Source organism: Crassostrea angulata, chromosome 10 (assembly GCF_025612915.1).
Source record: "Crassostrea angulata isolate pt1a10 chromosome 10, ASM2561291v2, whole genome shotgun sequence".
Taxonomy (NCBI): Eukaryota; Metazoa; Mollusca; class Bivalvia; order Ostreida; family Ostreidae; genus Magallana; species Magallana angulata.
This window is the reverse complement of record NC_069120.1, coordinates 54,829,946-54,843,679: the sequence shown is the minus strand read 5'-3', so window position 1 is coordinate 54,843,679 and position 13,734 is coordinate 54,829,946. Positions and strand designations below refer to the sequence as shown.

Sequence of the window (13,734 nt, the reverse complement as noted above, 5' to 3'; positions counted from 1 at the left end):
ACCGCTTCAATGCACATCCCAAAATAGAAAGTCTACTGAGATTTTGCATTGCATCAGCCATTAATAAGCCTGGATGATAACGCTGAAAAATTGCGTGAGGTGTCCCGAGTACTTCTGAATGGAGAAAAGATGTAAACATTTCCCATTATAAATCTCCGTAAGAAATTTGTTTTTGTTACTGTAAACTTTTATGAGTGAAAAGGGATAATTTTTCAAAGAAGTTATCTCGGATATTTTCCATTTCGTTGATTTCAACTGCACTTCTTTCACAGGTATGTGTATTTTAATTTACTAAAAATCATCAAAAAGTGATGGAAGCAATAACTTGGGACAGACTATAGTTTGATAAATTGACAGAACCATGATTGACAGTATTTGTGTTTAAGCTAATGCCTGAATTTTCCATGGGCATCTAAGTAAAAATAATCATTATATTGAAATACATGTATAATTTTGAATAAAAAGAGAAAAAAATATTTCTTATCTTTATTGATAAGAATTGTTCTTTAATTGCCACAAACTCAATAATGTAATATCTCACATTGGCCGATCACAAACTCAATAATATAGGTAATATCTCACATTGGCCGATCACAAACTCAATAATATAGGTAATATCTCACATTGGCCGATCACAAACTCAATAATATAAGTAATATCTCACATTGGCCGATCACACATCAATATCACAAAATATATTCAGACATGCATTTACATGTATTAATGCTAAGATAAATATAGAACATTTAATTTTCAATATAATCTCTTGCAAGCTTTTGTTCATATTGGCAAAAATATATCACAGAGATCGAGTAACTCAACCTGGTATATAGAGGTAACAATACATGCAACACAAAATGTAGTTCGGAATCCATCGAAAGAGATCAATGTATGTGTGGTGTTTGACATTAATTAACGAATCAACTTCATTAGTACAACTGTGTTTTAACAAGCAAATGAGGAAAATAAAGTTTAATGTTAAACAAAAACAAAATGAGGTATTTCTAATATGTGAAAATACCTAGATTGAAATGAAAGCTCTTTAAGAAATGATACTGTAAACCAATTTTATTTGCGGCGACTTTATTTCGCGATTAACTGCCGATTAACTGGTTTGCGACAACTAATGTTCGCGACCAAGCCTTATCCAGACCTGTATTGTTATAAAAACTATAGACAAAGGATTGGTTCGCGGCGAGAAATATTTGCGACAACAAGGCTCTAGCTAACCTCGCGAAAATTTCTTGCATGCGAAAAAAAGTTGGTTTCCAGTAATCTCTGGTTTAATAATTCCATCATGGAGAGTATGGACAGTAAAAGAATGATAAGGCATATGTGAGGGGGGGGGGTGGCTCATATGCAAATCATCATTACACAATTAATTAATTTTCACCTAATGCATGACAATGATAAATATTTTACAAAAGTGAAAATGAGACTTATGATCAAACAAGTTATAAATAAGAAACTTATCTGAAAAAGAACCATGAAAATGAACAAATTTTAAATAACACAAATATTAAACCATACTTTTTCATACATAAAATATATATTTTACATTCACTCAAAAATTTCCATACAATAGGATTTGCGTAAAAATTCCCAAAACAAAAACAGTTTTAAGAACATACATAACCCTTTACAGCAATACTGAAATTGATATAAATTCTTAAAAAAATGAGTCTCTTAATTTTGGATTTACGTTTTCCCTATGATAAGAAATTGTCCAATGAAATTTGCAAGTCCAAGAAGAATCAGAGTGGAATGAAACACTACGGTGAGGATAGATAATTCTCCATTGTTGAACAATGTCCTCATGTGTACCAGGCATGGCAGAAGTATGGCATAGGAAAATCCACAGAAAGCCCCCACAAACCTACAACATAGAAGTCAATCACTAACAAAAAGTTAATAAATTGATGGAAACTAGAAAACAGTGCATATCTTGTTTTCCTTTGTGCCATCTAAGTGTAAAATACTAAGAATACTGTGAAATCATTAGATTTTGTGGTGGCTCAATTTTTGTGAAAGGACTATGTGCGGTTTTATGCATTTTTTGCCCCTAAAATTAAAGTTTTATAAAGCGTTTTAAAAATAAGGGTGAAGATAGTTAGAATCATATTAAAAACAAGGGTGCAAAAGGTTATCACCACAGTGACGTCATAATGAATTAACGTCTTGAAGATTGCCTAATTTTGATAAAGTGATGTTTTGAAGCAAAATATGGGTGTTTTCCGATGGTTTTTCAACTGGGAAACATTGAGCACAGGCTTGCTCAAGTACCATTTTTTAGTATAATGTGTATAATTATCTGAAGAAAAACATATGTTAAAATCTTACTTGAGCAGACCTGTGCTCTAGACTTCCGAATGCAAATTATAAAGCAAAAATGAGATATTTTCATCCATTTGCAAATTTGCGGGAATAAGGTCAAAAAGTTGACGTCATAGATAAATTGCCAACGAGCAATGGTGGTTAAAATCAAGATTAAAGTGATAGGCCTCCACTGCACTATGATTTATGAAGATTTGATTTTTATACGACACTATTTAAAAATTGGTTAAAATTGGGGGCAGATATTAGACCACCTATCACCCACGAATTAACATCCTCCACGAATTAATAAATTATGGTAATAAAGTCATATTTCCTTTGTAGGTTTAACAGAATACACGAAATCACGTCCCCACGAACTTGTAAAATTTCATTAATCCACGAAAATTGTCCCCCACAAAATTTAATGATTCCATAGTATTATATCTAAAGGGTACATGATTCTCATAAAATGATACATAAGGCATTGATTCTAGTGAACTACTCATTGAATAAGATATATAACTACTCCTAGGATAAGGTGTATGAAATGTTCCTAGCATAAGAACATGAACAACTCCTAGGATAAGGCTTATGAACAAGTCTTAGGATAAGGTACATGTTGTTCATGTACTTATCCTTGGAGTTGTTTACATACCTTAACATACGAGAAGTTCATTTGCCTTATATCCTACGAGTTGTTCATGTACCTTATCCTAGGATACTTCCTATAATTCTTATGTGTAGTAAACACTAGCTTCCTGTATATATAACCCTACAATACCTTTTATGTGTTAGCTATATCTTACCCTATAAAACCTCTTACGAGGGTTGTTCGGAAATTATTGAGACAAATCGATTATGTTCTTTTCTAAGTGACGAATTTTGGTGAAAATTAGCATAGACACTGAAGCTATATCTTATCCTATAATACCTCATAAGTGTAAGCTATATCTTATCATACAATACCTCTTATGTGTTAGCCACATCTTACCCTATTATACCTTATGTGTTAGCCACATCTTACCCTATTATACCTTATGTGTTAGCCACATCTTACCCTATTATACCTTATGTGTTAGCCACATCTTACCCTATTATACTTCCTATGTGTGGTAAAAACACAGCAAACACCACACAGACCGCCACTAACAACACATTGAGGCCAAGGACATGCTTCACACTAAAAATAGAAATACACAGAGAGTTCCCTAAAATGACGAACAATATATATATAAACTTATCCTCGGTTGTATTACCTGTTACCAACATGGAGCTAAAACAAATTCTGATTTCATTTTGCTGAAAAGTCAATCTGTTTAAAGAGAAGCAGACAAACATTTTGTACTGGTAAAGACACAGGTTCTTACATTAAGAAGAAATACAAGTAGCTGAATATATCTTATAGTGTCTGAATCAAGAACAATCGCAGTGAGGCAACATATCAAATACGAGAGCGTGAAGGATCTAATTTTAATTAGATTGGAATCAAGAACATAAACATATTGTGTTAAGAGTAAGGTTGTCTACCTTGGCCAGACATCTCCAAACAGTGAGAAGAGTAGCTGTGCGCGGAATATATAAAGTAGCAGAGGAAAGACGCAGATCATCTGGAAGAAAAGGCCGATCCGCGCTACAAACGCCATGATGTCGGTGTCAGCAATGTTGTTCAGCAGATTCTATAAATAGACGATTGTGACAGGTACAAGCATACAGGTACTCAGTATCTATGTCAATGATTGACAATGATTGACCTATTTAGCTACAGTAACTATGAGTTAAAATAAACACCAAGTTATTAATTGTAGACCTGAAATTTCACAATATTCATCAGGTACAATTACTTTGAAGACTATGGACATTTGAGAAACTGATACACTTACATCTTCTATGCAGTCTTTATTCAGTGGAAATGCTGAGTAAAACATGACCCCCATATATATGTAGGTCACAGCGACCAAGATATAGGCTATGGTCAGATCACGTATCTACAATAACAAGATGTAAGATACGCTAGGAAGATATGAAATATTAGTATGTAACATCTAACTGAATCGATAAAGTCATCTGGAGAATTTGAAAAATGCAAATACACATTAGTTGCACCATGTGCACATAATGCACACACTTTGTTATCTGTATTATTTAATCTTTAAATAGCTGTTGTCATGTTAAAAAAACAATTACACATTACAAGTTCTACAAAAATGTAAATAACTGTCAGGAAAATAAAAACATAGGTAATCACAGATTACAAAGCTCACCGAGACGAGGCATCACCCCTATGAGACCACCTTTATCATATTGTATGAAAATCATACTTTATGATCTTGGATATTCATGGATTCTGTTTTGACACAAAATCATATATCATCTGTTAAAAAATTGTATGATAATCATATGTTCATATATTAATCAATATAATAATATAAAATTAAATATTGCATCCTATCATACTAACAATATATATCATATAATACAATAAAATACTGCAATAAACAAAGATGATATTGTAAATATGAAATTACATTGTATTGTGTTAAACCTTATTGTATTTGATCACATAATACAACATTATTATATATAATACAATATTGTATTATATGATACAATATCATATTACATAATACATCATAACATTGAAACATATGATATTATATTGTATAATATAGTATGATATATTGTATTGTATGATATTTATATAATATGTATAATATTTGATACATAATATGATATTGTATTATATGATACAATATAATTTGATATAACATTGTATCATATCAAATGATACAATATTATGTGATAAAGTAAAATATTATATAATACAATATTATATAATACAATATCATACATACATATTGTATCATATGATACAATAATATATCAAATAAACCAATATCATATTATACAATATCGTATGATACGATAATATATTATATTACAATATGATATAATACAGTTTCGTGTGATATAATTGTAAATTACAGAATCCAATATCATATTATACAATATCGTATGATACAATATAATATTGTATCATAATATACAATACTATACAAAACAGTATCATGATACAATATCATATCATAAAATATCAAAAAAATTGATACAATATCATATCGCATTATATAAGTTTTTACAATATAACATATGATATTATATTGTATCATATTAAACAAAAGTGTTTCATATCATACAATACTTTATCATAGGAATCATGTTATATCATTTAACAACAACCTCATCTTTCTATCAAGCAGGTTTAAGTGAGGTAGGAGATTTCTTTAGCATCCTTGATAATGGAGATCAGGCTCTGCATCTGAAGCAACCTCTGCGTTTCATTTATAATATAGTTAAATCAACTATGCAAGCTATCATCTATAAAACATGTGACCTGTTCAAAAAAATCTAAACCTCATCCAGCATCCGAAACCTTTAACTCAGATTCAGCATTCAAGCCTGTCAGGTGCATCAGTATACATAAGACGCATCTCCATGCAAGTTTGGTGAAGTTCAGACCAGTAATAACTAAGATAACATCATCAGAGGGCACTAGCAATTAAAACTTAACCTGCTCCAGCATCCGCAACCTATGGCTTAGATTCAACATCCATGCCTGTCAGGTGCATCTGTATCATAAGACACACCATCCATTCAAGTTTGGTGAAGTTAGGACCTGTAATAACTAAGATATATTTTTTAGCATCCTTGATAATGGAGATCAAGCTCCGCATCTGAAGCTTCCTCTGTGATTCATTCATATTACAGTTTAGTCAACTATGCAAGTTGAAATAGTACTATCATCTATTAAACATGTGACCTGTTCCAAAAAACTTAACCATATCCAGCATCTGAAACCTATGGCTCAGACTCAGCATTCAAGCCTGTCAGGTGCATCAGTATCATAAGACGCACCATCCATTGAAGTCTGGTGAAGTTAGGACAAGCAATAACTAAGATATAATCATCAGAGGGCACCTGTTTCAAAAACTTTAACCAGCTCTAAAAACCTTAACCTCCTCCAGCATCCGAAACCTATGGCTCAGATTCAGCATTCAAGCCTGTCTGGTGCATCAGTATCATAAGACGCACCATCCATAGCAGTCTGGTGAAGTTAGGACCAGTAGTAACTAAGATATCATCATCAGAGGGCACCTGCAACAAAAACTTTAACCAGCTCTAAAAACCTTAACCTCCTTCAGCATCTGTAACCTATAGCTCAGATTCAGCACCCAAGCCTGCCTGGTGCATCAGTATCATAAGACACACCATCCATGCAAGTTTGGTGAAGTACGGACCAGCAGTAACTTAGATATTGCTATCAAAGGGTACCTGCAACAAAAACTTTAACCTGCTCCAAAAACCTTAACCTCCTCCAGCTTCCGAAACCTATAGCTCAGATTCAGCACTCAAGCCTGTCTGGTGCATCAGTATCATAAGACACACCATCCATGCAAGTTTGGTGAAGTACGGACCTGCAGTAACTTAGATATTGCTATCAAAGGGCACCTGCAACAAAAACTTTAACCTGGTCCAACAACCTTAACCTCCTCCAGCATCTGAAATTTAGGACTCAGATTCAGCATCCTAGTCTTTCAAGTCCATAAGTAGGTCCAGATGCATCATCCATGCAAGTTTGGTGAAGATAGGACAAGTAATAGCTTAGATACAGGACATGCAACAAAAACTTTAACCAGGTCCGGACGCCGACGCCGACGCCGACGCCGACGCCGAGGGTATAGCATAAGCTCCCCCTGACTTCGTCTCGGTGAGCTAAAAATTCAAAAATGTTTAGCATATTCAAACATGTATAAATACATTATAATTAATGATTAAATAACTTTTTTGATACATTTATTACATGTACATACATATGTATTTGGAAATAACTTGTGTTATAAATAACTAATGGGGGAAAAATATCGCTTACATTATTCTCAGGGTGGCGTTGATTTCGACAGATGGAGATGACACAGTTCTGTACAAAGTAGGCTAAAGCTGCGATCCCGGTCAGGGCCGCGAAGGTCCCCCGGAAATCTGAAATAAAGCAGTTCCATTTCATGAGTTTTTCAAGTTCACAGGTGCTGCTGGAACTTTGTCTTCTCCAGGGAAACATTCCCAATAAATACAGGTGCTAAAGAATCCTACAAACTTACCTGGAATGTAAATATTGTGAAGGTCGTTGGGAATGTCGACTCCCTGAAAATTCAGGTGAAATCCCCACTTGGAGGCTTTGACTGCCACAAATGAAACCAGGTATGTCACAGAAAGAGTACCTGTAACAAAGAGAAGACTCATATGTTTGGTGTTGGCACTGAATGTAAAATAATATTAACTACAGTTAAAAGAAAAACTTACAAGTTCACTTTGCGTATTGTTATAATCATTGTAAAACGATAACATAAGATTAGTTCTGTTACAAATCCTTTACATTCCTTGACTAAATTCTCTTACTTTTGCACAATTATCTTTGATTTACAATGAAAATAAGATCATTCACATTTCTCACAGCCAACATTTTTCTCACACCATTCTATGACCTTACCTAATGCATTGAACTTGGTGAAGAATGTTGGCGATTTGAAGTTGATGAGGGGTCCAATGACAGCTATCAGAAAAAACGGGACCGTGTACTGCTCATCCCAGACTCGGTCGTAAACCTCGTCGTGGGGGTGGGGCGAGGCCAAAAATGACCCACTGTGGTTGCTATGGTTACCATGGTGTGAAGGGGGGGACATTGATGGGCACACTATATATATCATAAACAGAAATCAGTTTATTTCTAAATAAAGTGGAAAATAAAAATCATCAACTGATGTCTCGCTGTTTTTTTTTTGCGATAGATACATGTATACTAACCGTAGTCTGTTCCATTTGAAACACTGCTGTGTGGTGAAGAACTGTGATCTAGAAATGTGAAACAAATGTTTATAAAACATCAGAAGGATTATTTAAAAGCAGTTTCTATAACAACCAGAAACAGGAGCACCACATCCAGAGAGGAAATGTTTTTGAATGTATGTAAATAAATTTGACTCATTTTTTCTTTTACTGTATAATATTGGATACCTCAAGAACTAATTTACAAGAACAGTATTTGACTTATTACAGTTCTTATAAAGAAGAGTATGGAATTTTAAGTGCTTAGATTTAATATTATAATACTACTAACAAGCTTTTGTGCAATAACACACAACCACTCCCCTATACACACAATCCGAGGTACTATGCCCCCTAGTGAGGGGATAGTAAATTGACTTACGGTAGATGAAATTGACAACGTTGAAGAAGAAGTTGGACAACAGGATCCAGTAGACAATGGCACCGCCCAGAAGTGTCAGGAGAGAGGACACCACCGCCAACACCTGGGCCCACCTACCAAGGATCATGTGACAGACGTCCGAAAAATCAATCCCAGAATCCAGCTTACCTGAAAATGATATAACCTACTAGTATCTAGATTGTAATACATCATGGATTTATTATCATAATGGTGTATGTGAAAGTATTTATATTGTCCTGTGACTCACCCATAGACTGCATGGCTTTTAGAATCCTATAGCTTGTATAGAACATCAATATGGCCATCAGCAGAAGAAGGGAAATTCCTGTCGCAAAGCCAGCCTGTATATAGAGAGGCCATTACAGTGATTTAGTAACTCATGAAAAAAATTTAATACATCATTAAGTATTCAGGTGTTTCTTAAAAATTTTACATTAAGCAAAATAAATTTTACTAAGAAACCTCTGACATTGTGAGAATGAAAGAAACCAGGCCCAATGGTAGGTTGCTGTAGAATATGAATGGTCCAAATTTTAACAATTTCATATTTTGAAAATTACTTGGGTTAAAATCACTATGTCATTTAATATATCAAAGTCTGTAGAAACAAAATTGTCTAAGTTAGAATATTCAGTGTGCATCCTTGCCAGCAAGATTAATCAAATAAACTGGGATATGAAAACGTAAATAATTCTTCCTGCATTGATACAATCATTTCATTTCTTTACTAGTTCTTAATTTACACACAAGTTCATATAACAAATAAAGATCCTGGTTGAGTTTACATGGGACATCAAGATAACATTAAATCTTTGCCTGCTATACAGTTTACACGTGAGGTTTTTTTTAGTTACACACCGGTCTAATAGGCCATGGCATACACACCTGTCTAATTGCCCATGGCATACTCACCTGTCTAATTGCCCATGGCATACTCATCTGTCTAATAGCTCATGGCATACTCACCTGTCTTATTGCCCATGGCATACAGACCTGTCTAATTGCCCATGGCATACACACCTGTCTAATTGCCCATGGCATACTCACCTGTCTAATTGCCCCTGGCATACTAACCTGTCTAATTGCCCATGGCTAACACACCTGTGTAATTGCCAATGGCATACACACCTGTCTAATTGTCCATGCCATACAGACCTGTGTAATTGCCCATGGAATACACACCTGTGTAATTGCCCATGGCATACAGACCTGTGTAATTGCCCATGGCATACACACCTGTCTTATTAACCATGGCATACTCACCTGTCTAATTGCCCATGGCATACACACCTGTCTTATTGCCCATGGCATATTCACCTGTCTAATTGCCCATGGCATACTCACCTGTCTAATTGCCCATGCCATACACACCTGTCTAATTGCCCATGCCATACACACCTGTCTAATTGCCCATGGTATACTCACCTGTCTAATTGCCCATGGCATACACACCTGTCTAATTGCCCATGGCATACACACCTGTCTAATTGCCCATGGCATACACATCTGTGTAATTGCCCATGGCATACACACCTGTCTAATTGCCCATGGCATACACACCTGTCTAATTGCCAATGGCATACACACCTGTCTAATTGCCAATGGCATACACACCTGTCTAATTGCCCATGGCATACACACCTGTCTAATTGCCCATGGCATACTCACCTGTCTAATTGCCCATGGCATACACACCTGTCTAATTGCCCATGGCATACACACCTGTCTAATTGCCAATGGCATACACACCTGTCTAATTGCCAATGGCATACACACCTGTCTAATTGCCCATGGCATACACACCTGTCTAATTGCCCATGGCATACTCACCTGTCTAATTGCCCATGGCATACACACCTGTCTAATAGCTCATGGCATACTCACCTGTCTAATTGCCCATGGCATACTCACCTGTCTAATTGCCAATGGCATACACACCTGTCTAATAGCTCATGGCATACACACCTGTCTAATTGCCCATGGCATACTCACCTGTCTAATTGCCCATGGCATACTCACCTGTCTAATTGCCCATGGCATACTCACCTGTCTAATTGCCCATGGCATACACATCTGTCTAATAGCTCATGGCATACACACCTGTCTAATTGCCCATGGCATACACACCTGTCTTATTGCCCATGGCATACACACCTGTCTTATTGCCCATGGCATACACACCTGTCTTATTGCCCATGGCATACACACCTGTCTTATTGCCCATGGCATACTCAAAATGGATGTTCCCATCATTGTGTTCCAGAGAGAAAATCTGTGAGAAAATAAAATATTCATTTGGTAATCAAATTCATAACATGTTTTGGTCTATATGCATAAAATATTGTCTTTATTATGATTTTGTTTAAAATAAACTAGCACACAGTAAAAAGAAAAACAAGGCTTTAAAGAAACAACAAAAATTCAGGAAACAAATGAATATAGGCCAGGGTGACCTGTGTCTCTTATTACAGGTAATCTGGGAATCTGCTCTCCCTGATATCTATTTCTAGTTTAATGTTGCTATTTTACAAGTATAATGATGTAGACCAATCATTTTTGTAATATGTTTTTTCTAAGGTTTAAGGAGTTCAATAAAGCTATTCTATATATTTATTTGTTTGGTTTCGGTTGTATTTTTTCAAAGTGTGCAGTGAGTATTTTATCTCTCTTGATTTGATCGGGGACTCACATGGTAATCAGGCTGCTCTGTTTTCCCTCGGTTATTATTGGAACCACAATGTAGAAATCAGGGGGGACAACATGATCTGGCATTTGCTACAAAGATAAAAAATAACCAGTAAACAACATGTATCCACTGTGTCTAAGCTAAAACAACTTATGAGAGCTTCTAAATCTGTAAAACAGGTATAGAAAAGTGAAAATAGCATACATCACTTTAACAACTGAACAAAGATGTTTCATTCCTCACTGGAGTAAGGTATATACAACATAAACCCTACTGATTGTGTACAAAACATACTGACTGTAAGTGTAACAGACTTGTGTATAGTACTCACAAAGGCACTATCAGTGTGCGGGGCCAGGCGGCTATAGTATCTGTATCGATGGAGCACCGCCGAGGTGGAGCCCATCTCACCGCTACTCCCAACGCTGCGTAATGAACTGAAGTCAACCGGCTGTCTAAAAAGAAAGAAATACACATCATCCATATAGCCCATTTTATGGTGCATTCAAAGGAAGACCTCTCATTACTCGCAACGAGATTGTGTGGCACAATACATTTCAAGGAAAAGACTAAGAGATTACAACGTCTACCCCTAAATTGGTCTAGGTTGAGAATGATGCCTACCTTCTCCTCTCCAGCTGATCTGGAGATCTGCAAAATACAACAAAAACAAATGCTTAGAAGAGGTCTAAATACACACAAAAAGTCATGAAATGGCTCCATGGACTGTTGCAATCCTTATACACACTGCCAGTGTCTGGCTTTATTCATTCAAAATATAAATATGCATGATATTACCAGAGTATTCTAAAAGCAGGTTAAAGGTATCAATTTACCTACAATACCCAAGACAAACACAATGTATAGTTACTTTCTTTGCATTTAATAGAACACACAACTGACTACCGGTAATATACTGACTGTAAAAGACTGATTTACCAAGGGATTTTTTAATTTATGATTACAATTGCCAGTCTGCTATATATATAGTTGCATTATATCTGTTGAAGCAGTCTGTGCACTCTTTACCTAGCAGTGTTGTTTGATGATTGAGAACTGTCGTCATTCTCTAGTAGCGGCGACATTTCCCCTGGTTCTCTATTAATTGACATGATATCTGCTATCAAAGACAAATTTCTCCTAGATCTGGAATGTCATCATGTTTAAAACCCGAATTCCCTCACCAGATTCCGTAGAAGATGACTTACAGTCTCCTTTCTTTCCAGATAGAAAAAAATTCTGAAATGATTAAATGGAAGTTGATAGCAAGCAATTTATTCTTCGGTAAAAAATATATATATATATACTTTTGCCCGTTCTGAGTATAATAATTTATATATACATCTTGATTGAACACTGTATTTGAATGTTTGCATTTGGTTGGGCAATATATAAGTTTACAATATAACAAGTTTACCCCCTAATAAACAGACTGCAAATAGTATGACTAGGCATACAAACTGTAACACAGTATGACCAAAATTACTCTGTGACCCACCCCCAACTCCAACATAACCTAGTTCTTTCACTTTCTCTTTCGCGGATTTTGACTGAAAGTTAAACTTATTCAACGAAAAAGGAGTAGAATAATTTGAGAAGTAACATTACCACTTTTTCACGTCATAACTGTAGTCCTTGTTAAACAATTGACTTTTGAACGTAGTACAGCTGATCACAAACCTCATTGTCTGGTTCTCAAGTTTAGGGAACCAGACAAACTACTTTCACTTCGCTATAAAAAATGTCAAATCAAACCTTGGATGATTCGATTACAGGATATTTCAGGATTATGAATTTTGTTGAATATACATCGGCATGTTCTGATTTCTTTTTGTTTTTTTGTTTTTTGTTTTTTGTTTTTTTTTTTTACAAATAAGTTGTTTTTCATTTCATTAAAAAAAAATTAATGTATCTTCAATTTCAATTCACGAATGATAAAGATTATTAAAACGTTTTTTTTTTTTTTTCAGTTAATATGCCCAAATTACTTTTTGCATTTTCAGTACCGGTGAATCCTTTTTTCAATGTACAATTTGTATGAACTTTCTATTATTTGAAACATTTACCAAAGATACTGCAGTATACTAGTAGTCCGCCCATTCCTACCGACTGTCCCTAACTGTTATGTGAATTACATTTAATATCAAGGTTTTTTTCTCTTCTTCAAATTATATATCACTGTTAGTGGGATAAATAATCTATTCTTGTCCTGGAAAATGATTTCTGCCAAAGACTTGTTCAGCAATGTAATATTTTAATAAGCTCTTCAATTTCTAAATCCATCTCGCAGCATTGTACACAGGCATTTGCTATGCTACATATACCTCCGGTGAAACAGATCTTGTCAAAGGAAACTAGTTACCCAGTAACTTGAAAGAAAATACACTGGAATCATACATGTTCCCTGATGAAAACTTAAATGGTTTTTTTTTAAGGCAACCCTTGCATTCAA

General features: G+C 35.0%; 1 protein-coding gene across 1 annotated transcript; it reads right to left on the bottom strand.

Moving 5' to 3' along the window:
* Positions 1-597: 597 nt before the first annotated feature.
* On the bottom strand, positions 598-12,521 carry LOC128167417 (sodium-coupled neutral amino acid transporter 9-like). Its single transcript, XM_052833129.1, has 15 exons — positions 12,312-12,521; positions 11,907-11,933; positions 11,614-11,737; positions 11,286-11,371; positions 10,805-10,868; positions 8,844-8,937; positions 8,576-8,743; positions 8,173-8,220; positions 7,859-8,062; positions 7,470-7,589; positions 7,244-7,350; positions 4,197-4,301; positions 3,844-3,992; positions 3,407-3,496; positions 598-1,876 (listed from the first exon to the last, which is right to left on the bottom strand). Exons 1-15 carry the CDS (start codon positions 12,392-12,394, stop codon positions 1,699-1,701), a joined length of 1,647 nt encoding a protein of 548 aa, XP_052689089.1. The 5' UTR covers positions 12,395-12,521; the 3' UTR covers positions 598-1,698.
* Positions 12,522-13,734: the final 1,213 nt, after the last annotated feature.